Source organism: Vidua macroura, chromosome 18 (genome assembly GCF_024509145.1).
Source record: "Vidua macroura isolate BioBank_ID:100142 chromosome 18, ASM2450914v1, whole genome shotgun sequence".
NCBI classification, from domain to species: domain Eukaryota; kingdom Metazoa; phylum Chordata; class Aves; order Passeriformes; family Viduidae; genus Vidua; species Vidua macroura.
Genome location: NC_071588.1, coordinates 2,918,787 through 2,943,412, shown reverse-complemented (window position 1 = coordinate 2,943,412; position 24,626 = coordinate 2,918,787). Strand labels below are relative to the sequence as shown.

General features: G+C 42.3%; 1 protein-coding gene across 3 annotated transcripts in view; it reads left to right on the top strand.

Annotated features, from left to right (window-relative positions):
- Positions 1-6,129: 6,129 nt before the first annotated feature.
- The window catches only part of ATP2A2 (ATPase sarcoplasmic/endoplasmic reticulum Ca2+ transporting 2), a 43,813-nt gene continuing 25,316 nt past the window's right edge, over positions 6,130-24,626 (top strand). For all 3 annotated transcript variants that reach the window (XR_008439791.1, XM_053993403.1, XM_053993402.1), the window contains exons 1-5: positions 6,130-6,453; positions 7,537-7,554; positions 7,646-7,728; positions 14,545-14,649; positions 18,138-18,276. Coding sequence is in view for 2 of the 3 variants with exons in the window: in XM_053993403.1 (XP_053849378.1) it covers positions 6,336-6,453; positions 7,537-7,554; positions 7,646-7,728; positions 14,545-14,649; positions 18,138-18,276 (463 nt within the window). In the remaining variant the exon portion in view is untranslated. The remainder of the gene's footprint in view (positions 6,454-7,536; positions 7,555-7,645; positions 7,729-14,544; positions 14,650-18,137; positions 18,277-24,626) is intronic.

Below are 24,626 nucleotides of genomic sequence, written 5' to 3'. Positions count from 1 at the left end.
CTAATAACTACCTATGAGTTTGGAGGAAATCCTCCACCAGCAACAGAGAAACTTCAGCTTTGTCATATCACAAAGTGTCAGAAGTCTAAGAAAAGTGGTAGTCATGTGTCATTAGTCCTAAACAGTGCCTGAAAATGGAGTCATCTCCATGAGTAAGAAAAGCTGTTCAGTCTTACATTATTGCTACTCACCTACATGGAGTGCACCTACATCTCTTCCTTTCAATATTGAAAAGTCAGAGAGAGTGTGACTTTTCCTTGTGATTCAGCAAATACATGGAATGGCAGAAGCCCATGCCATGGTGGAACTGTTTGTGGCACCATGCAAGAACTCTGGAAAAAGGGAAATATTTATTGTTGTACAAACACCTTGATTAATGCCTCTGAAAGGGTCAAGAGATTAAAAAACCAAGTTTTAAAACCAAGTAATTCAGGTTCACTTAAACCAGAGTCTTCCTGCACAAAGCCTGAGTAACTCCTTTGCTCAGGAATTGGTGGCCCACGACCACCAGTAAAGTAATTCAACTTTCTGTTGCACTCTTGAGTGCACTCTCAGTATGAAGTTCTGCAGGTAACTACTACACAACATGATCACAGCTATGACACTCCTCACCTTGTTACAGAGAGAAAACACAGGGCAGTTCTGTAACACCCTACAAACAACAAAACACCATTTTCTAAACATTGTGCTTGGCCATGCAGCCCCCTAGAAGCTCCCAGTCCCATCTACAGAGAGCAAAACTGAGATCCAGAAGCCTACAAGGAATATTTACACAAGAAAAAAAAATTGCAGCAAGCTGCCAAATTAATTAGAATTAGACTGTGATTATATGGAAAAATCAGGTCAGGATGAGATAAGAATTCAAATCATGTGGGCACCAACCAGTGCTTTATTTCTAAAGTTGATGTGCATTTTTTAAAATAACAGTCCAGCTGATTTCTTTTCCAGGGAACTGACTCACCATCAAAATAAGGAGAAATTATTTTTTCAGATATGTATGATGGACGTTGGTTCTGATAAAATGTTTCTCCCTCCCATACACCTAAGTCTCCTACTGACACAAGTATGGGATACACAGATTTTTCCAAGCAGAGAAATGGAGATTTTTGTGGCAAATACTCCCATGGAGTCTCCTGAGAGGAACCAAATGATCATGAATAAGATATAGAAATAAAATAAGAAACCTAGCAAGCCAGTCTGTGATCTCTCATAGTTACTGTCACTGAGATCAGACTCTGTCTCTCTGCCTCTTTACACTTCCAAGGCAGCAAGGAGCTCTTTGTGCAGGAACAGAAATCCAGTTCCAGCAACACCATCCTTTGTGTTCACAGTCTCTCAGTCTCTGTGGAAGCCAAATTCTACCTGCTGCTGATACAGGAACACACATTGCCAAGGAATAAAAATTATTCAGAATAAACTCAGATCATCTTAATTATCAACATTCAAACTCATATTTTATCACTTATTCCTCTGCTGGGTTTGTGTAACTGTTTCATCTCAGTATTTTTTGCGTTTTGCTGTTTAAGCTATAAGCTTCTTAAAGGGGGAGAGAGGGGAAAAAAAAAACCCTTGACATAATACCTTGAATTCAAAGAGCAAACTGACTGGAAAAAATAGTTACTATATTTAAACTGCATTATCCTATGACAGAACTGCAGATTTAAAACCTTTCCACTTTGATACAGCACTTTTGCAGCATTTTAATATGCCTTAGTAAATTTCTACTGGCTGAAACATTTTAATAACTGTAATTTCAGAGGAATAAAATAGTACTGTGGGAGGAAGAAACAATGCTCCCATTTGTCACTCATGAAGACTTGTATTTGAAATCAGCCAGGGTGATGAGAGCAGTGAGTTTGGTGGTCTCAACATAAGCCCCATTAGGCAATTAGCCAGTCTGCAAAAATCATGACATAATTTGGCACAATTAAGCAGAATATTCTCACTTTGCTACATTCACTGAAAGAGATCCTATTGCAGGTCAGCATCCACGTGTTTTGGCTCAACAACTGGCATTTTATGTTGTGCTCTTCCATGCTGAGTTTAGCTCCACTCAAAACTATTAATCTTGTTTGAAAATTGAGCTACAAAACATATGTGTTTGTGTACAGCAAGAGACAATTCACATTATGACCAGCAACTCTGCTGTGAATCTGCTTTGCAGCAGTAGGGATGACTTAATGTTATTGCAATTTGAAGGAAAGCATCCTGCAGTCCTCTCTCAGGCCAAATTCCCATTTACTTCAATTAGTAAGCATTACAGGAACTGTTTTAATGCTGCTGCCTGATGTGTTGGCTGCTTCTTCTTAATATATTACAGTGAAAAAAGGTAGTAGGCCAAATGTATGAATCTACACTTCCATTATGTGCATGGAATCTCAGCAAGGCCAAAACTGCCCCATTTTGTTGTGGTTCTTTCCCAGGTACCACTCTAAGGGGTTCCACTCTAATGACAAACTGCAACTTTGCAGCAGCAAAATGAATTTATTTCCTTCCTTAAAAATGGAGAATGCAAAGCTCTCTGCACCTGCTGGAAGCCTGGAAGCTTTCATGAGCTTCTTTGCTTCAGGCAGAGCTGAGGTGCTGTCATATTGATTTGGGTCAAAATAGCCATCTTCAGCTAAACATGTCCTTTAGATAACCATCTTCTTTAAGAGACAAGACAAATGTCATGGAAAGCTTTATGAATCCTTGCAGAGCGATGGGAAACAACACTGATTTCAACTCACAATTCTAAATTTGTATGATCTCAAGTGATGCCAAATTTAGCAGGTACTGCTTCTGCTGCAGTGTCTACATGGGTATTTGTAGCTCCTTCTGCACTGTGCTGTCTAGACCATGAATTGTATCTGCAAATGTTTCTCAAATGTGTAGCTGTCAGAGGATTTGAAAGGGATCACCTGCAAAGGAATCCTCAGCAGCAGCACTGGTCCTGCACTTCTAGGGAAGGACAGGGAAAGGACTGTGAAGGAAATGCAGAGGTTATTCTACCCTGGAAGAGAAAGAACTGTAGAACAGCCCTTAATTCAGTAATTCTTCTCTCAAAATTCACTGAGCCATAATAGAACACGTGACAGAAATAAACACAGGCAGAGGACTGTGCTTCCAGGTTCTTTCCAGATTTTATCTAGGGTGGAAAAAAGGGGGAAGAATCAAGTTCTCTCTACTGAATGGACGAGAGAGAAACAACGAATGGGAGCTGTAGCTGAACTAGTGAACTCCAGAGAATGCCAAGAGTTCTCCAGGATTTGCTAGAATTCAGACTCTTGCCTTCCTAGCACCATTTCCTCCTGTTAAGAAGTTGGATAGAAAGAACACAGTAACTACTTTATTCTACCCTCTGCCAAGATCTAATTGCATGTGCCATGCCTCTGGTATGCTTAAAATAATTTTCCATAAGGTCTTTAGGAAACAGGCACAAAAAGGAAACCAAGAATGACATGGAAAATAAAACACAGAAATACAAATAAAATGAAATGCGACCTGGGTTTCTTTCTAGTATCATTCTGTTTTGAGAATTGTTACAGATGCTTAATTGTATTACTTTAAAATAGTAAGAAAATGAAAAGCAGGACTTTCAAGTCAATTACATGTGCACTTGTACATGAAGGCTAGTAAATATGCTTGTGTGTAAAAATAATGCTTGGTAAATGTATTTTTACAAAAAAAACTTATATATAATCCAGGTTTTATTAATGTGGTAGAAGGGAAGAAACTACTCATAGAGATATATCGAGCTGTTATTGAAATACATTAATTCAAGTAGCTGGCATTATTCCATATGGAATTATTGTGTAAATAATGTATTTTTAATGTTGCATATGCATATGTACATGTTTTGGGGATGGTGGCATCACAGGTTCATGCCGTATCAAGAAAATTATTAAAACTGGTTAAAAAATTACAGTAAATTGTATAAATTATATGCACCTGTCATGTTGACATTCCTCACCTCTGTAACAAGTTAAGTCTGTTTAGGTGTAGTGTGAGGTATGAAAAGCAACATAACTCTACTGATGCAACCTTTGCCCATGCTGATTAATCCTGCTGATAAGCAAGATGAAATTAATATGGGCATGGCATGGAATAAGTGATTGCCTTACCTGAACTAGGTCATCAGATCTAGCTCAGGAATTTTCATTCAGAACTGCCCTGTGAAGTGTAGGCTGTCAAGTTATCCTTCCTTGGACCTTGGCCATTCACAGAGGAGTCTTTTCGAGCAGTTGCACTTTTGTTAGAAAGGCTATAGGGCCACACATACCCTAGAACACCATAATTTTACATGGGCTGTCCCCTCTCCATCCCTTTTCTAGCACAGAGGTAAGACTGAGATATTTCATTCCAGATCAGTTTCTTATAGCATGGTGCTGTGGGTGGTTTGTAAGTGGTGGAAATGCAGATTGTAGGTAGGATCTGCATTTATGTAAGCCAGCACACATGTAGGGACCAGCTCTGGTATTTGCACAGGCATATGTACACAGGAACATCACTTGGAACCAAGTTTTAAAGGTGTTTATGCTGATCGGCTCGCTGTGTTGTGCGTGTGTGTTGCAGGTGTATTAATGTCAGTTGGTGCCGATTTCTCTTTGGTTTGTGTTCACTGAAGTTCCCATAAATTACCGGGTGGGATTGGACGGATCAGTCAATTTTCTGTGCTCTCTCTCGGTTCCTGTGCCTGTGCCAGGGCCGAGACACGGTGCTGAGGAAAGCTGGTACCTCACCCCACAGCCGCGCTGAAATCACAGCGTGCAGTTTATTCCTCCTCACGTTATCGCCGGGGCTGAGTGTGCTGTCACCGGGATGTGTGCGACGGCAGCTGGGGACACTGCTCAGTGCCAGCGCAGGGCACGACCTCTGGGGAGCGACCCCCGCCACAGCACCGCGGCACACGGCCCTCACCTCTGCACACTCGTGATGCATGAGGCTCCTGTCGCGACAGAGGCCGGTGCAGCCCCACAGAATCACAGTCTTTAGGGTTGGAAGGGACCCCTGAGATCGCCCAGTCCAGCCCTCTGCCAAGGCAAGGCGAGACAGGAACGCGCCCAGGTGGGTTTGGAATGTCTCCAGAGAGGGAGAATCTACGGCCTTCCTGGGAGAGCCTCACCCTCACACTGACCGGATGATGCTCCTGTCGCGCCAGAGCGCGCCAGCCTCAGTCACCCTTTGACCGGATGATGCTCCTTGAGGCGGGGGCCAACCCCACACTCACCCCTGGACGGGATGAGGCTGCAATCACGACAGGGTGAGGGCAGTGCTCACAGGACGGCTGGCGCTCCTGTCGCGACACGCGCCGGTGCAGCTCCGCGCCAAGACCCCAATGGCGGGCAGCTCCCCTCAGGCCGCCCCGCTCCCCCTCACCGCGGGCTGAGGCCGGGACAGGGGCGGGAAAGCGGCGGGAAAGCGGCCACCGCACCTGCGGGGCTGTCCCCGTGCGCAGCGGAAGCGGCTCCACGGCGGCGTGAGGCGCAGCCGCCGCCGGGCCCCGCGCGGGAGCACGGGCGGCAGCGGGACCGCGCTGCGCAGGGGCCGCGCCGCAGCCATCGCCTCCGCCCCGCGGGCGGGGCCGCCAGCATGCCCGCCCCGCGCCCCGGCCCCGCCAATGAGCGGCGTCCACATGCCGCGGCGGCGAGAGAGCGCCGGGCGGCCCCCGAGTTACATTAGAGCCGCCGCCGCCGCCGTGCGACCGGAGCGAGCGGAGGCAGCGGCGGGCGCGGGGGAGCCCGAGCCGTGACGGCGACAGCGGCCTGGGCCGGCCGGGGGGGAGCGGGCTGCTAGAGAAGGAAGGAAGGGGGCGATCCTGACCCTTCGCGGGCAGCGGGGCAGCTGCGGCTTTTTCTCCCCCGCGCCGTTATCGCCCTCCGTTACCGGGGGCGGCTCGGAGCCGCTGAGGCGAGCGGAGAGGCCGCTTGGCCACCTGGACGCGGCCCATCCCCGCAGGGACCCGCCGCGGCACCGAGGCGACCGCGGCTCCGGGGGCCCGCGCTCTCCCCGCCCGAAGTCCCTCGTCCCCGCCGGAGAGGCGGCTCGGCTCCCTCGGAGGCGTGAGGGGTGGGAGGGAGGGTGGGGGCTTTTTTTTTTAATTTTTTTTTTTTAAGGGCAGCTTTCCCTGTTTTTTTGTTTTTTTTTTTTAATTTTTTTCCTGCCCCTCCCGGCCTCCTCCGCGACGAGAGAGGTGTGCTCGGGCCCCTCTGCTGCGGGAGAGGGTCTATGGTGATAGCACGGGGGTGGTGAGGGCTGAGGAGGGGTCTCGCCGCCGCCCCCGCCGCCGCTGAGGAGGAGGAGAGGGAGGAGGAAGAGGCGAGGCACGGCACCATTTGCTGCTCCCTGCCCCAGCCATGGAGAACGCGCACACAAAGACTGTGGAGGAAGTTTTGGCTTATTTCGGCGTCAACGAGAGCACCGGGCTCAGCCTCGAGCAAGTGAAGAAGCTGAAGGAGAAATGGGGCTCCAACGGTAGGTGAGGCGGCCCGGCCGCGGGGATGCTGCCGCCGGCGCTCGCCCTCTTCCCCCTCTGCTCCCTTCCCCAGCCCTCTCTGCTCTCCCTCATCCTTGCCGGGGCCCTGTGCGAGGCCTAACGCGTGTGCACTGGCAAAGCCGGCATCTCTTCCAGGACCCGGAATAGGAGCGAGGGAGAGAAGATGGCTGACTTGAACTCCACCTCGTGGGTTTCTTTCAATCCCGAGCTTGCAGGGCTGCTCTGGGGAGGAGGGTGTCACCTCCGTTCCCTTTCACCCTTACGGTGGGAAACCTTCTTCCATTCTGAAATGAAGCGCTTTGGCGTTTGGGATTTGCCTTTTTTTTTTTTTTTTTTTTTTTTTTCCCTCGTCTTGACCTTCATTTTCCCCAGCTTTTTAGCGCCTTTCAGCCCCTTATTTTATAGTCTCTCCAGTCGGGACACAAAATTCAGTCGATTTTTTTAAATCCTCACTTCTTGGTTGTCCTAGTCCCTTATGAACTCCCTTGCCCTTGTGTAAAAATGAAAATCTATGAGAAGATTACACGGTGGAAGTGTTTTTTTAGCTTTAACACTGCTTTTATGCCTCTTGGGTTACTAAATCTAGTTGCAGGGACATAAAGGGGAGAGCAGAAATAAGGACATACCCTTAAAATGGAGGAAAGAATCTGAAATATTTTTAACCAAGTTTGATGGTTTGTGTTTTTTGTTTTTGAAGTGAATGTGGAGGAAAAGCTTTGTCAGAAAGCATTTGAAGAGCGTTTTGAGCCTTTGACCCTTTGTGTGCAGCAACAGCAGAAGTCCCACAGCTGGCTGGAGTGATGACTTGGCTGAATTATAACCCTTGGCACATTCCTGCGAACCTTTATGTGTCTTAAAATGCAAAACTCTCAGGCCCATTCACACACTCTGGTGAAAAGAGCAGCCGGAGCGAGGATTTCAGTGTGTCTGTCAAATCCAACTCAGCTGAGCGTGCAATTTAGGAAGAATATCTGGTGTGGATGCCTGATAATGCTCTAATGTGTTTTCTTTGATGATTTCTTTTCTTTCACATGCTTCCTGGAAAAATCTTCCACTAACAGAGCTGCCGGCAGAGGAAGGTGAGCATGGTTATGAAATCTTCTGCTAATTCTTGTTGATAATTAATTTTTGTACATGTGCGTGACTCAATGGCTTTGTTACATATTGCAGGAAAAACCTTACTCGAGCTTGTGATTGAACAATTTGAAGACTTACTAGTTAGAATTTTGTTGCTGGCCGCTTGCATATCTTTTGTAAGTATGATTTTTTTTTTTTTTTTTTAATTTCCTAGGGTTCTGTATGGCAGAGTGACATATTCCAGTGTATATGACCTGTACATACTGAAATTATTCTTTCTTGCTGGATAGATGCAAGATTGCTGTCTCTTAAACTAGTTCCTTGTGACAAGGTTTCTGTGTGGTGGCCAACAAAAATTTTGGGGAGTCTTTCATTGCATGAGTCATAAGTACATATAATGCACCAGACAGGTATTTTAAAAAGTGCTTCTCATTCAACCCAGTTTGCTTCTTTGAGGTGGGATTTCCCAATGCTGCTGTTGGCTTTGAAAATTAACCTTGAGTAAGTAAGCGTTTAACTGGACATTCTTCTTGCCTTTGGGTTAATCTTTATCAAGCTCGATGTATAATCGTTGGAAGACGTTTTTGGATGCAAGGCAGGCTGTAAATAGAATCTACATGGCGAATATTCCAGTTGCCTTCCCTTTCTGATAATAGCAAGGTGACAGTTGTTGCTTTTGACAGTGACAAGAATGTTGACGGCTGTGATGGCACCATTGTTGACCAAATTTGGTAACTGACCTTTGGATAGTCAAGTCATTAAATGGACATCTTGCTTTGCATACAGGACTAAAAGAACAAGAATGTTTTAACTTTTTTTTTTCTTTTCTAAAAAAAAAGCATGATTAGGCAATCTTCTTATATTATGTGCAAATGGTATGTGCTTGCTGAAAAACTGGAAAACGGAGTGAAGACTCAGAAGGAAGGTGAAGGCTGTATTTCTTGGGGAACTGGACAACAGAAACAAAAGCTTGCAGAGTATTAAATTGTTTAGGTAGGGAGTAAAAGTTTACAGTAGACTTTGCCCTGGAGTTGTAATTAACTACTTGAAAAAAAAAATAAATGCTGCAGCTCTTGGGGGGAGTGGAAATTGTGGTGACTCTTTAGCTAAGGGCAAGCTAATTAGGATGGGCAGAGGAGAATGTGCTCTGGAGCTGTTGTGTGGTGGGGGAAGGGTTGCCTTGGTGCTGCAGTTTGTGCTGTGCTGGGGATCTGCTCTCCCCACACCAACACCTTCCAGAGGCCTCTGGCTTTGGGTCTGTAATTCACCAGTACCAGCTGAGCAGAGCCTCAGTGACATCAGACCTGACCATGGAGACAGATGTGCTTCTCTCACTCCTCTCTTTCCTGGAGAGGAAATCAGGCTGGCTATTGAAAATTGAATAAACAGTCATTGAAGAGCTTTTTTTTCTTTTTCCCCCTTTTCCTCACAGAGGGTGAGAAGGGGATGTCTTTTTGTTCCTGAAAAGTCAGGAGTGTTTCTGTCATCTCATGAGACAAATGACAGCGCAGAAGTTTGTTAGCTTTCCGTGCCAAAGTAAATTAGTTGTTTTTATTATAAACAAGTAAGTGAAAAATCAGATTTCCCATATTAAAGCTTTGATTACTGAGTCTGAGTAAGTATGAGACCAGACTGACAGAGGTCATAGAACATACACTGCTGAGTCCTCTTGGAAAACTTGATTAGTAGCTGAATTCACTTGCTTTTTTCAGTATGGTTAATTTTTCTATCTAATTAAGAGGAGATTGTAGTCTAATGGAGTGTGGGATAGATTTGGGTTCTCTGCTTCTGTTCAGCTGACATGGTACATGACCTTGGGCTACTGCTCTGCCTTTTCTGCCTTCTATTTTGGAGCTACAGAGGCACACTAAATTGATGTTAGAAGTAAAGATTTTTCTCTGGTGAAAACTAAAACCCCTCTAGATCTATTATGATTTTGGTACTTTAAAAGTTCTTCCCCTTTGTGTTTGTTTCTGGTGTTTTCTTTGCTCAGAAGGTGATCGTGTTATCTGTTTTTCTTGGGTTTTAACACTTTTTCCTGATGAAAGCATAATACAGACTTTTGTAGTAGCTGTAAAGCACCATTGGATATGTTGATACAAGGATTGCATTACTGCAAAAATAGGATGTAATTACATCACCTAAGTTCTGGTGTTCTTGACCAGCTGTACATTGTCAGTTTAGAAAAATTAAGATGGAGGTATGAGAGAGAGAGGATCTCGAAGTATATAGATAATTTTGGTTTTTTTGGTGTTGAGGGAGTTTTTATGGCGGTTGTGTTACAATCATAAATCATATTAGTTTCTTGCCGTTAGAACTGCCTGCACAGTAACACACATCCGTAGCCTGCACTGGGTTTTGTGCAGAAACATCCCTTCTTATGTAGAACATAAACTTGTGTTCAGAGTGCCTTTTGTGCCCTCTGCTCCTACACTGCCTGTCAGGTACGTGTCAGTAAAAGAACTCGGAGCAGCAGCTCAATCTGTGTCAGCCAGGCTGCTTGCCGGGGTCAGATGCTGCGTGTTTGTGGGCTGTGGATCCTGTGTCCTACATTCCAGGTCAGAACTGCTGTAAGGGGTGTGCCTGGTTAGTGAAAGCCTTAAGTATGGCTTTTGAAGAGAAACAGTATAAATAATTTCTGATGGATCTGTGCATAGACTTGTCTCAGTCTTCTGTTGGATCCGTGAAGCCTCTGCAGAAATGAACCTGTGGAGTGTATTCATGGCTTTTAATTCTTGATACTTGTGTAGCATGTGCTCAGATCTACAGTGTTTACTGAAAAGAACAGCTTGCTTTGCAGTATAAATGATTTTGACAGGTTGCAAAACGTGAACTGCATCTGATGTAGAATAATTCCTTAGTGAAGTGTGGCTGCTTTAAGCAGTGGTGTGTGCTGAACTCTGCAGTCTAAGCTCTGCATCACACAGTGGATTTTCTCCTACAAGGTGCAGTGTAGGCTATAAACTCCACCAAAACTTGAAGTGTTTGTAGAGCATCTTATGAGCATTCCCTCCCCTCAATTATTCCTTTAATTCATAAGCTGACTTAGAAGTGAATGTCCTGAGAATGTTTTCTAATAGTGGATATCTGTGTTTAGATTAAAACAATACACTGTGCTTTAGCCCAGAGATTGTAATAGCCTGTAAATTAGCTTGAGTACAACCTAGCTTGTGGTAAAAGGTGAGCGAAGGTCCCCTTGGAGAAGTAGGATGTGTCAGTAACAGTGTTGCAGGCTTTGCCCTGAAATCACCCCACAAGCTACCTGTTAAGGTCAGCAGCAGTGAGTGTGTGGCACAAGATAAGGGTTGCTGTAGAATGTGACACTGACATGCTTTTAGCTAAACTTAGATTGCTCATTAGCATGAGGGTAGGGGTGATAAAAATGTGAGAAGTCATTGTGATTCCATTTTATGTTGCAAAAATTAAACTGGGTGACAGGTATCTTTTTTTTTCTCTCTTATTGCTATAATAATATATTTATTTTCAGGAATACGGCATAACATTGATGGGTGCTTACAATCTGTGAACTTAGTAAAATTCTTAATTTTGTGCTTATACATGTGGTCAAGATGTTGGTTTGTGTTTGAGATCTTTTCCTCTGACCTCCTTGTGTAGCAGACAAAAATCTCTACTGAATCATGGAACTAAAATTGGCAGGTTTTTCTTTTTTACCTGGTGTTCAGTATAACTGACGTGGATGGAACAGGACTACTGAAATAGTTTGCATCTGCTTATTTTTAAGTTAATTTGTACTGAAAGGAGAAACACTAAAAGAGGAGTTTCTGAGCAGGAGTTGATACTCTGTCCAAAATATATTAAAACTGAAATCACATAATCCTGTGAGAAAACTCTTAAAAGCAGTCCATGTGTTTTGTATGACCTGCTTTAATTAATCCTGGGCTTCTTTTTGTTGGGATGAGATCTTACCTCTCCCAGCTTGCTTCTAAGTTTCCGTTGTCAAAATGAAAACCAAACAAAAATCCCTGTTTGGTTGCTGACAACAAAGTATTTGCTTTTGCTCTGTTAGCGGTGAGCGGGTACAGCCTGCTGGGCAACACAATTCTGTCTCCAAACTCCCATTCTCCAATTCAATTGTTGTTACTTAATGACACCTAGTCATCTGAGGTAACTTGTCTCCATAACTGCCCTGACAATAGAGATCCTTCACTTGTAGAAATGGAAAAAGCTGCAAGGGCACTTGTGCTGTTTCAGCCGCTTCCATCAGCGCTCGCCTCATTGCTGGCTGGCTTTGGCATTGTACCTCTGTCCCCTTTTTACAAATAACCAAGTGCTGTTTGCCTGTCATTGTGTATCTTTTGCCTCAGAGTCCTGCAGGTCCACCCCATTAGGCTTTGTTTAAAATAGGCTCTGCAAGCCATAGCTCTGGCAGCCCTGAAGCAGATATGCTGAATGAAAGTTGTCCTTTAAGCTGCTTGTGTTGGCTGTTGATATGGGGCTTTCATGTCTTGCTATTATTTCCCTTATATTTTTAGGCTTGCATTTCTCTTGAGCAATTATCTTACTCTTTTCTTATTCTTCCTACTTTCTTAAATACATGGTGACTTTACCTATTGACAGTAGTGCCTGACCAGAGCATTGGAGATCAGTGACCTGGAAATGAAGCTGTTCTACATGTGAGTTTTAAGTGATTAGGGCTGAAACATGATGGGGCCCTTCTGAGTAGCAGTTGGGAAAAAAAAAAAAAACCTCTCACTGTAAACCTCTCCAGGGTCTTAAAAGTGTGCTACTGGAAACTTTCTGACAAGGACTCAGTGACTTGGACAAGAATTGTCTAGTCTTTACCAGGCCTTGGCATATGGTCTGTTGTTACTAAAAATGCAAAGCTAAATATTTGTTATTGCTTGTTCTACTTCCTCTTTGTTTTTCTTGCCTTTGTTTTGTTTTTTTTACTTCAGATTGCTCTCAAATAATGAACCGTGTCTGTTACAGAATGTGTTATGTATCACAAATATCCTAAGTGAAGTGTTAATCTAGCTGTAGTCTGCTATAGCAAAAACAAGAAGTTGCAATGTATTGGGTTATTTTATGTCTATGTTTACTAAATTGTTCTAGAACTAGAGCTTGGATTGTTCCTTGATAGTAATTTTCTGGAGAGAAAAATGTGTGTTGCTGGCTTCCAGGGTTAACTAGATACTTCACTTTAGTCTTGTCACAGATTGATAATTTCACCAAAAAACAGCAGTAAAAATTTAAACCTTCAGGCTCTATACTCTCAGGAACTCTAATTTCAGTTCATCTGCTCTTTTTGAAATAATGACTTATTGAAAGAAAAGATCCCTTGAAAACTTAATTTTGGCTCTCCTTGACATACTTGGATCTTGCTGTCCTTGTAGCTCCTTTCCTTACCTCTGGAAGTTGTGGCCTTTCTCAATGTTATTTTACAACACACGTGGTCTTAAATCAGAAAAGATTCTGGTTTAACGTCGTGTAAAGCAGATGTTTTATTCCAGTTAACTTTGTAGGTGCCTGCTCAGATAAGCACGTCACAACATAATTGAATTTATTTGCTTTGTTTGGAAGCAAAGCGAGCTCTACAGAACTCCAATAAAGAAAGGGAGGCAAGAAACAGATTCTGATGGCAGCGTGTGGCCTTGTGTACGCTGACAGATCTGGAAATGCCCCACTGGCCTCTCCTGTAGCTCCAGGGGAGCAGCAGCTCTGGTGCAGAGGGGAGGCTGCCCGTGGCACAGGGATGTGTGTGGGGTGAGCAGGGACAGCAGGGCCTGTCCCACTGCCCCCACAGGGCAAATGGCAGGAGCTGTTCCAGGGATTGGAGAGATCCCAACTAAATCTGTTCTGCAGGGGGATTACACAGACCCTCAAAAGTGTTGTGTTACCAGTTGGAATGTTGCAGTCGTATTAATCACAACCTGGATCTTACAAGTTTATCCCTTTGTAATAAAAATTTCTTGTTGCCTTGGATTTGCTTGACAGTCTGTTTTCTGCTTGAGGCTTTCATGCTGCTACTCCTTCCTTTTGACATCCTGGAGTGTCTCACAATTGAGCAATAGCTTGGAGCAGCATGTTGGTAGAATCATGGGCTTGCTTTAGTAACAGTTTGCTCGCTGCAGTCTTCTAGTGATTCAGAGTGCTGTTGCCTGACTACCAGCCCTAATTATCTCAACACGTTGTTCCTATTTACTGTCACTTTCCAGGCTTCCTGTTGCTCAACATGTTGACAAAAATGCTCTTCCTCTCTGGTCATGTTAACTTGACTTTTCATCAGTGACTCCAGCATTCTGCAGAGGCCCTGACACTTTCAAGTCGAATGACAGATACCCAACGCTGGAGTGCACTTTTAAAACAAATGAATTAAAACAAAATCTATGTGGAGCCTTTTATGCAAGTCCTCAAGTTTGATTTACCTTTTAAAATCCAATTTTGAGTTTTATCAGCTACTTGGTTTACAGTCTGGCTTCAGATATAACTATGCCATTCCCCTGGATGCTTCAATATGACACTACTTGTATTTAAATAAGTAGATGATTGGTTTTTGCATCTACTCACGGAAAACTTGTAAAGCTGTTTCCGTTTGTGTGGCTAAGTTACTGGTACAGGCAATTAACTTGCTTAAAATTCAGATTCTGACAAGTTTTTAGCATTTTAGGCTGTCAAACTAATCCATGTCCTGTTTTACATAGTAATTAAGTAATTTTTTTCATTGTCATAACTGTTGTCACAACTTCTGCTTTCACTTCTGAAGCAACAGTAGCAATTGTTTCCCAGATAAATAGCTTATTCCTTTAAAAGAAGAGCAGCCTCTACAGTGAACTTTGTACTGCTTTAGTAAAGATTCTTTCTCCTTTTCCATCGCGTTTTGCCAACTCATTCATGAATTACAAAGCTACAGACTTGGTAGATTGAGGGGTTTCCAAAACTGCTGAAGTCTAAGCATTTGAAACTTAACAGGCATAAAGTTTGCAAGGTGTCTGTGTAAATCAGGAATTTAAACCACTGTGTTTCTCTTGCAGGTCCTGGCCTGGTTTGAAGAAGGTGAAGAAACAATCACAGCATTTGTAGAGCCTTTTGTAATCTTACTCATATTAGTAGCCAATGCAATTGTGGGAGTGTGGCAGGTACGCAGTTTTACAGCATCAAATCACAAATGTTTTGGGGTTTTATGGTTTAAGAGGAAGCACTGTACCCTGTAGTGTTGGGTGTTCTTACAAAGCAAGTAGGATGTGTTGCTAACTCCAGATTCCTGAGAGTCAGCAAACCATAAAGCTTCTCAACAGAAAGTGTTGACTTAAAGGTAAAATGAAAGCTTCAGAAGTGTTGCCAGAAAGGCAAAATGCCCATCAGTGTGTTTGGCCACACACTGCTGAACACATGAACGAGACAGGCCAGAATAAAGCCCTGAATTCAGGCAATAAATCAGGCCTTGCAAAGCTAAGAACAATTGGGGTGGTTTGCTTGGGTTTTTTCCTGACTAAGGAACAAAGGATGGAGCACTTGTAATCTTATTTCTTTTCTGTTTCCTCTTGAGACAACTGTTGTGTTTTAGTAAATTATTAATACAGTATTAATTCTCCCTATTCAATTACTATAGTACCTATTAAGTGTGCATCCAAAGACTGCATGTCTGTCAAAAGGCACAAGTTTCTAAAGAAAACATCTAAATACCATAAAACTTTTCCTATACTGTCAGCTGTGACATTAATTTGATGCCTTTTTATAAATCATATAGACAGTAGTACCATAACATAAAATCACACTTCATGAGATGCCAAAACAAAAATGTTCACATCACTTCATTTTGCTAATTTGATCACTTTAGACAGTGGATGTTTTGTTAGAAGTTTTTTTCCTGCATATAAAAAATGTTCTAGGATTTTATGGTAAGTTCTTTGTATTATTGGTTGGTTTTGTTGGGATTTTTTGTAAGGGGGGGGTGCTAACGTGCCATAATTACTTTCTCTCTTAGTGCATGAGGCTTCGTGCTTTAAAAAATATGAAACTGGTCAAAATAACAAAAATTAAGAGGAGGAGTCTTGTTAATAGGTTGAAACATATTAGAGAGGTCCCTGCCTGCTGGAAGAAGTGGCCTTGAGTGGCCTTGCTGCCCATTCCTGTGCTCTGCTTTGTGCTGTCCCAAGTGAGCTGGCTGAAGAGTGTTCCTCAAAATTCAGTTTTTAGCAGTGCCCAGCTTGCTGCCCACCCTGCTGGAGCAGGATTGCAGGGAAGAGATAATGTTGGTCAAGGGGTGACAGCACTGCCCCCTTAAATGACATTTTATATTCAAGTCTTCATAAAGTAATTGTGCAAGAGTTAATGTTTAACTTGAAACTCTTGAGCTGCAGTTCTGCAGGTACTAATTTTAAGCGTGAAATGGAAGCTAAAGCTGTCTGTACAGTTTGAGAATTTTTCTTGTGTAGTTGTTTCCCTGTTGTAGGAAATAATCAGGGTTTTTTTCTGATGTCACAGTATCAATGAATACCTCTATGTATACTTCTATATGCATGGAACTTCATTGTGAAAGAGAGTTGCTGCCCAGATGAAGTGACTCATTCCCTTGTTCTAATGGGCATGGAAAATCAGCCACAGTACACAGTCTCCACCCATAAATGTATCTGTTCCTACAGGTACCAGATGTGAGCACTGAGTCACAGCTCTGCCGCCCTCAGCCTTTCCTCTCACGTGCACCTTTCCCCAGGAGCACCTGCCAGTGCTCCAGTGCCTCCAGGGTAGTCTGGCTACCACAACCTCAGGCAAACTGCAGCAAAAAGGCTCAGTCTAGCACTCTGAGCTGGCTGCATGAGCTGAATCGTGGAATTGTTGAGGGTGGAAAGGATCTTTAAGATCATCAAGTCACACTGTTAACCCAGCACTGCCAAGGCCACCATGAAACCATGTCCCTGAGGGCCACATGTACATTTTGGATACCTGCAGGCATGGTGATTCATCCACTTTCCTGAGCAGCCTGTTTGGATGCTTGACAACCATTTCTGTGAAGAAATTGCTGCTAATACCCATTCTGAATTTCTCCTGGTGCAACTTGAATGTTTATTCTCGTTCTGTTCCTTTTCTAAAGAGTGACAAGGTCCCCGCCAAGCCTCCTTTTCTCCAGGCTGAGTTCCCCCCAGCTCTCTCAGGTGCTCCTGGTGCTCCAGATCCTTCCCCAGCTCTGTTTCTTTCCCTGGTCATGCTCCAGCCCCTCCATGTCCTTGTCAAGAGGGGCCCAAAACTGCTCCCAGGACTGGAGGTGCCTCAGCAGTGCCCATCCCCTGTGCTCTGATCTTACTGGCTGCACTATTTCTGCTCCAAGCCATGAGCCATTAGCCTTCTTGGCTACCTGGCTAAAATTCATGTTGAATTTTTATTTCTCCTTTTGGAAGAAAAAGTTCTGTTGAAGTAACCTTCATTTTGTGGGACTTTAAGGTTTTGCCTCACAGTGACTCATTGTCCACAGAAAAGCAATGTTGGTGTTCTAGTGCTGAGGAGCAGAATTAATTCACCTGGTGGAATATGGGGCTGGTATTACTTGCACTTTTATGGCTCTGTGCTAATATCTGCCCTGCCAGACCCTGAATTGTGCCATGTAAATAAATGTTAGTTCCTTAAGGTAGTTTTGGTAACAGTCATTTTCAGCTGCACTTTTACAAGGAACTAGTGAGTTCCTCGACTTTTGAATTTCTGATGGTTTTGTTTCTGCTTTGACATGCAAGGAGGAATTTTTTATTATCTGGAAAGGCTGATGTATATTTGAAGGGCAGATGTTCTAAAAACTCTGTGCACTCTACCATTATCTATAATTATCAGGGTTAAATGACATTTGTTCTTGTCAATAGGCAGGGAAATGGAAAATAAGTTCTTTCTCCAGGAACTGGAGAAGGAGCACTGATAAGCTTCTGGTTTCTGCAGTTGTTCTTTATCCAGGTGGCATCACAATACTGATACCAATCTCTGCTAGAGCTCAGTGAGAGGACTGCAGCTGAGATAGGAAAGCTGATGTGTTGGTGGAAATCAAAAGGTTTTCCTTTGTGGGGATTAATCCGAGTTTGTAAATTGTTTGGAGATTCTGGGGAAGTTTCTAGTGTATGCTTTAATTTCACTTCAGCATGACTTGATTTACTGAAATAAAGTTGATAATAAGTTGGCTTTGTCATAATTTGATCCTTGATTTGTGTCAGTAAATGAAATTCAGCAGTGCTGGTCCACTCCAGGCTGAGTGTAAGCTGCTCCAGCCAAGGTACAGCCAACACCTACATCCACAAATCTTAATTCTGGTTAGTGCTTTTTTTAATGTCAAAAAAACATCCATATATGACATGGAACTCTTTGTGTGGCCTCCCTGCAACAACACAGCGGATATTCCTGATGGAAAATGCTGCAGCATTGAAATAAACAATTTCTGTGTTCTGAAGGCCCACAAACACCTGAATTACACTCTAATGATTTCCAGTCAGCAACCCCCTAAGGGGAGGGGACACAAAATGTTCTGTATGAAGAAATATAGCTGAGCTGAGTTGGTAGCATTCATATGATAATGCTTTTGGATAATTGGATCTGACAGGCTTATTTTCCTTGAAGGCTTTCAAAATTACATATTTTTGCTGTCTTTTAGGAAAGAAATGCTGAAAATGCTATTGAAGCGCTTAAAGAATATGAACCAGAGATGGGCAAAGTGTATCGACAGGACCGAAAAAGTGTCCAGAGGATTAAAGCAAGAGACATTGTCCCAGGTGATATCGTGGAAGTGGCAGGTAAGACCCACTTTTGTGGTGCATACAGGTATTAGCATGTTAATGTAAAATTGTTGTGGGGCTTTGTCTTAGTGATTTGAGGCCCTGGGGGGAGTTTTCAAACACTCCTAAGTATATGCTTCACTTAAGAACCATCTTGCTCCTGTTCATCTGTAATTACCTTAAATGTGCAGTTGTATGGAGGGGATTGTTCTTCCAATTGCCACTTAGTTTAATTGGTAGGTCTGAAAGTTAAGGCATCTTAATTGGAGTTGTGGTTTTAACACTTGTCACAAGTTTAGAATTTTGTTTTCTAGTGTCCGGTTTAAGAGTGTCTTAAAGCTTGTCTGCTTTTCTATCACAAAATAGATATTTCTTCCTGGTGTTAAAATGTCTGCAGTTTCCTTGGGTTTGGGAGCGCAGAGATTTTTTTTTTTTTTTTTTTTGGTCACAGTCTGTTATTTCATCTGAATGTGTTTCTCCAGCTCTTAGGCTTGTAGTAGCAGTGCCTTTGAACTTCTCTTCACAAATGTCTTCTGTCCTCTCAGCAAGTGTGACTGGCATGTGACTTCACTGTTTTCTCATCTTTCACAATTTTTTATTGCTCCTTCTGACAAATTGCTGTATAGAGCTCAGATACATGAGCTATGCAGAGTAGAGCTCCCTGTTTCTCCTGGGTAAGCTTTTGAAGTGCCAGTCTTAAAAGCCTGGACTTTTTCCTAGAGCTTTGTAATATCTTAGTTTTGCTCTAAAAGCTGTGTCTTTGTCTGGAAGGAGTGCAAAAATAGAAGGGTTATATACTTCCAGCTAAAACTCCATCATTTTGGTGCTAATGCCATAGTAATAAATTTTCTCTGAACTGGGCTTGCTGTTCCTTCCCAGATAAAACTAGGTGGCTCTTGCTGAGTGTCAGGAGTGTTACATGTTCAGATTTTGTAGGTCATTATCGACTGTTAACTGAGTGGTTTTTTCCTTTGGGAACAATGCAGGGTGTAGATCAAACTTACTTTGCACTCGTGTCACTTTGATTTTAGAGGTGGTAGCTGTCTCAAGAGGAGATAAATATATACCCTTAAACTTGACTATCCTCCTGTTTTAATTAGCAGGCAAAGAGAGTGTGCACTCAGAATGAAGTTGGTGCTGGCTGCCTGCCCAGCTTTCATTCCTTGAGAAACTTTTAACGTTGGCTGAGCCCTGTCTCAAGCCCCTGTTTTGTGCACAGGGTGGTTCAGCTACAAGTGATGATAGTGAAATGAAGGGTGCACTGTGATGCCTTGTCAGTGACTGTGCTCTGCCTCACTGCTCCTGCTCTGCATGGCCAGAGCTGTGTGCTCTGCAAGGGGGGCTCTTTCTGCTGTGTTTGACGTGTCCTTTTGAGGCAATCAGAACTGTATCAGTTACAGACTGCAGTAGATGGCTGGGCCAAATCCTTATCCTGTTTTTAAATGTCAGCAGTGGAATGGTGGTTTTGGAAGGAGTTTTCATCGTGGGAATACACTCGGGTTGTGCTTTTTGGTACTTTAAAGCAGAGTTGGTAGAATTGGGAGTTGATGACTGTGTGTTTTGCACTGGTTTGGGGTATCACTGAGGAGAAATGCTGGATTTTGGTGCTCTGGCATGTATACAGAGCACAGAACACTTTCTCCTTGATTCATTGCCATTTCAGAAGCGGTACAGATTGTGTTTTCATCTTCAAATTTAGCTTTGCTTTTATTCTGTATGAGAACACCTGGGGGATGTGTGGGCTTTTACTTACCTGCTGTATATTGTCAGTACCAATAAAATCAATTACTCTGTTTAAAAGGCCTGTGTCTGAGGGAGTAAAACAAACTGGGAATAACCAATGTGCCTGTAACACCAGGCTGCCTTTAACTAGCATAGTGTTCTCTTTATCATAGGTTTACTATTGCATTATTAAAATCTGCTTGTAGAACAATGATAGCCCAGCATGTGTAGATTTTTTTTTTTTTAAGATAAGGACAAGCTTAAGCCAGTATGCTCATGTAGAAACCCAAAAAATATCCAGGTTTTATAACTGTCCTTTAAGATAGGTGGTCTGGCTTGTTGATGGATTATAGAAGCTTTTCTGGGTAAAATATTCACTTAAATTTGTGGATCAAACAATACACTTAAATTGCCTTCATTTGAAGCTGCAGTTGATTGTAAGTCATGTGGATGTTTAATGGAGAAATCAGTGCTTCAGTGTAACGCAACTTCTGACACTGAAATAATAAATTCTTGTAGCTAGACAATGATGAGTTTTAATTGTAATCAAACTGAGAAAAGCCATAGAGCAAGTAGAGAAGAGCCAATAAATGCATCGTGTCCCAATTGGTGTCAAGACCTGGAGGTGAGAGAGACTCTGTGCATGCCTGTGCCTCAAGTGCAGCAGGACTGTGATGGCCTTTGACATGTTGTTTGCAAAAAGATGGCCATGTAGGGAAGTGACAGAGCCCTTCATGCTGGGATACATATCTGGCTCTGGAATTCCTGGCCGAGTGCCAACGACATTTGTGTGTCCAGGCAAATCTCTTTCAACCCTGTGGCATGAACAACCAGGTGATTGGATTCTCCCCTGTGCTGATAACTAATAGTGAACAAATTTCTACAAGTCATCCCTTGCAAAATAGTTGCATTTAATGCTGTAACAGCATTGCTAATTTGAAATGGCTGTGTGTGGGTCTCACACAGAGATTACTTCATTGTAGGAATTGTTAGGTTGCTATTGATACATGCAGATATTAATATCTTAACTGCATGTTAAAGGATTTTCCTCCATGTTCACTTCAGCAGAGATGGTGGAAAAGGTACTGTACAATGAACAGGAGCTCTTAGGGATGTTTGGGTCACAGATTTGGGAAGTGTGCCTTAAATTTGCTTGCAGACCTGTGGTGGGCATGGTTCTCAGTGCTGTAGTGTGTGATGGTTACTAAGCTACAGAGTCTTTCTTAGAACTGATGAAGTGACAGACCTCCAGATGCTGTCCTCACATGGCTTTTCAGTTTGCCTGCCTTTAAATGGATTATCATATTGTTGTAGAAGCTGGAGGTAATTGCAGGGTACACTCTAAATCTGTAACCAGGGGCTGTCTTAATAGATTAGATACACTTTGGTTTAGTTAAGTTTTTTGTTTGCTGGGTTAAAGTGACATTTTAAAGAGAAATTTAGCATAGCATGGCCCTACTTCTTACAAGTTTTGTGTGAAGCTAGCCTGAATAATTGGGATAAACTGGTTGTAAATCATGTATTTTTTTTTTAATAGAAGCACATTTGGGAGCAGAAATTACCTTTGTTCACTTCCACTGTATTTTCCAGCATAAAATTTTCTGGAGCAGATACAGTGTGTCTGAGTTTCTGTAATTTAATAAATTAAAGTTCAATAGTTGCAGTCAGTAAATGACCAAAGTGCAGCCACAGTAGTTCCTCTTTTTCCTGAATTTCTGAAGGATGGTTCTTGTCATCTGTTACTGTATCTGTAAGTACTCAACATGTTAAAAATATACACAGAGTTGCCAGAAGCTGTTGCTTATTAAATTAGTTTATATTCCAGATTGCTTAGTTTTATACCTGGCACAGAGTAGGCAAGAACTGCTTTGAGGCTTTTTATTCCAACTGCAGAGCACTTCAAGACTCTTGGGTGCCTTATTATAAAGATTAATTTTGGGATGAAGAAGGTCAGGGAGGAAGATTTTTGATGTGAATTATGTCACTCCCATGTGGTTGTGAAGAGCTCCAGATTCTACCTGGTGGCACAACTAAAAACATGGATGTTGCAGGTCTTATTCCAAAACATCTGGGTCCTTGTGCCTGTGTTACTTTTCTAACAACTAGGATTGATGTTCAGACTTAGTGCTAGAGATGCAGGTTTATTTTTTCTGGGAAAATATTGAGATTGGAAAAGATAAGGAAAAGGATGGAGGAAGGCTTAAGCCCAGAACAGAGAACTGCTGGAGGCTGTCCTGAAGCAAACTGCTGAGAGCTTCTCTTGGTGGGGAAAAAGAATTTACTGCAAATGTTGTGGATGTTTCCTTACCAGGTGCAAACTGTTGGATCTGGGTTTTAAAGCACATATTTAGCTTTTTTTTTTTTTCCTGAAGTACTACTTTTGAACCAGAAAAGAGAGGAAAGTAAGGTCAGTGGTTAATAATAAATACATGCATGAGTAGTGCATAAATCTGTGAGCTTCAATGAACATTTTGGCCAGCACATCAGAGGCAGCTTGGGGATAACCAGACACAGTCCAAACTCCATTCCATACTTCACTGAGTCTGAAGGTATGTGAGGTTCAGCTCAGGGCATGGCCTGAAATTGTGTCACTTTTAACACACATTGGAAATATTGCAAAACACATTTCCAATGTTTACCCCAATTCTTGTAGCATTTCCCTTCAGAATTACCAAACTGTTTGGTAAAAATAGCAAAACTAATTCTGGTTTAGTTGCTTGAAAATTGAGAACATACCCGATATTCTGTACTCTGACAGAGCTGATGCTGAGTGGGTTTTATTTTAAGGACAAATAGTACTGAACAAAAAGCTTGGACATCAAGGTAATGTTCAGTTGATACTGTATTACCCTGGCAAAGGAAGATCTTTTTTTGGTTTTGTTTTTTTGTTTCTTTTGTTTTTTTTTTTTTAGGCTAAAGAAAATTTGCACTTGAAACTTCGCTGCACTTCCAGAATTCTGACTTTTGGTTCTTCTCTTACCCAAATGCAGCATAACTTGGAAACAGGACTTCAGTTTTGGTGTGCAGAAGTTGTTGTTCTTTACCTGACCTGGCTTAAGTTGAAGCTTAACTTACTAGTGTGTTCTTTCTGCTATTAGATATTTTTGTAGGCTGATCACAAGAGTTTTCCATCTAGTAGGCAGTGGTATAAATAGATCCACTAATTAAAAGCTAAAACTAGACAAATGTGGTTTAGAAATGAGTGCAGACTTAGAAGCAGGGTCCCTGTCCATCAGCACATCTATCTAATGTTCTGGTGCTCTCTTCAGAGAGAACGACAAGTCTGTTTTTAGAGAATGAAAAGAAACAAGTTTAAGAAAAATTCGAGTCTTATGTACTGTTTAACACAGTATCTCCATTTCTCTCAACCCTCAGTTTTGACCTGGAAATACTTTGCTCCCAGAAAGCAAAGCTTTTTCTGTCCTTTTGGCTTTCCTTTATAAGAAAACAACATATATGTGTTGCTTAAGTATTTTTTAACCTCTACCTTGAACAGTTCCTGGGTTAGGATACTCACACCTTGCATACACTGCACAGTAACCTCTGGAGATATTTTCTATCTGCCCAGAATGCAGAAGGTGGATGATAGAGGCTGTTTCATGCACATTGTCTAGTGCAAAGAATGAATTTAAATGTATTGTTCTGTCGCCTTGTTAGTGAAAGCAAGTGCTGTTTTACTGCTATGGTTACAACTCTTGGACCTTTGCTGGTGTAATCTGTCTCAATGGAAAATAAATTTTACCTTCCTGGTTTGGAGTGGAAACTCAGACTTAAAATTTGGTTCATAATCTCTCTTCTAATTTTGGCACTTCGACATTCTTGGCCTTGTATGAAAGCTTAGTTGGACTCAATTATGTTCCTGTTTTGTAGAGCTTCTGATTTTTGGTACCATTTTATTATGCCCTGTTCAGGAAGTGTTAAATACTTAAAACCTGTTACTACAGGAGAAAAATTCTGTTTCTGATGGTCTAAGGAAATCAAGGACAACAGGAAGATGAGATTGTGTACAAGGAGGGAAGAGGAGCTAAGCTGGGCTTGTGTTAAGGAAATTTAATACAAAAACCAGTTCTGCTGGAGCAGCTCTACCTCTAAATAAAAGGAAACCATTCTGTTCAGGTGTGAGGTTTAAATATTACTGTCCCCAGCAATACTCAATTCAACACTCAGAAAATCCTCAGTTTTGTATAGCATCCCTTATGTATTATTTTAAATCTATTAGTTTCAATTCTTAACATTTGGTGGTTTTTGGTGATTGGTTTGGGGATGCTTTTACTCAGTTTCAGGAACTGTGTTCAAAAACTGTTCAACTATAGAATAATTGGAGCTGTCCTGATAATCTTTATTACAAAAGTCCAGTTCCAACCCCCAACGTGCTGATAGCAGATCCAGGGTGACACTGACTTTGGTTAATGATAAACATAAATAAAGTGTGAGGTACATGTTCTATATGAACAACTCCTCTGATATCTACAGGAAGAATTACTTTGATTTGCTGTGATCACAAAAAGGGACTTGCTGCAAACAGATCACTTTCTTTGCTTAGAAGAGGAATTGTTCTTGTAACACATTAACATAAAAAAGAAGCAAAACTTTTTATAATGTACCTGCCTGTAAACCTGAGCAAGTTTCCAGGGGTGTGAGGGGCC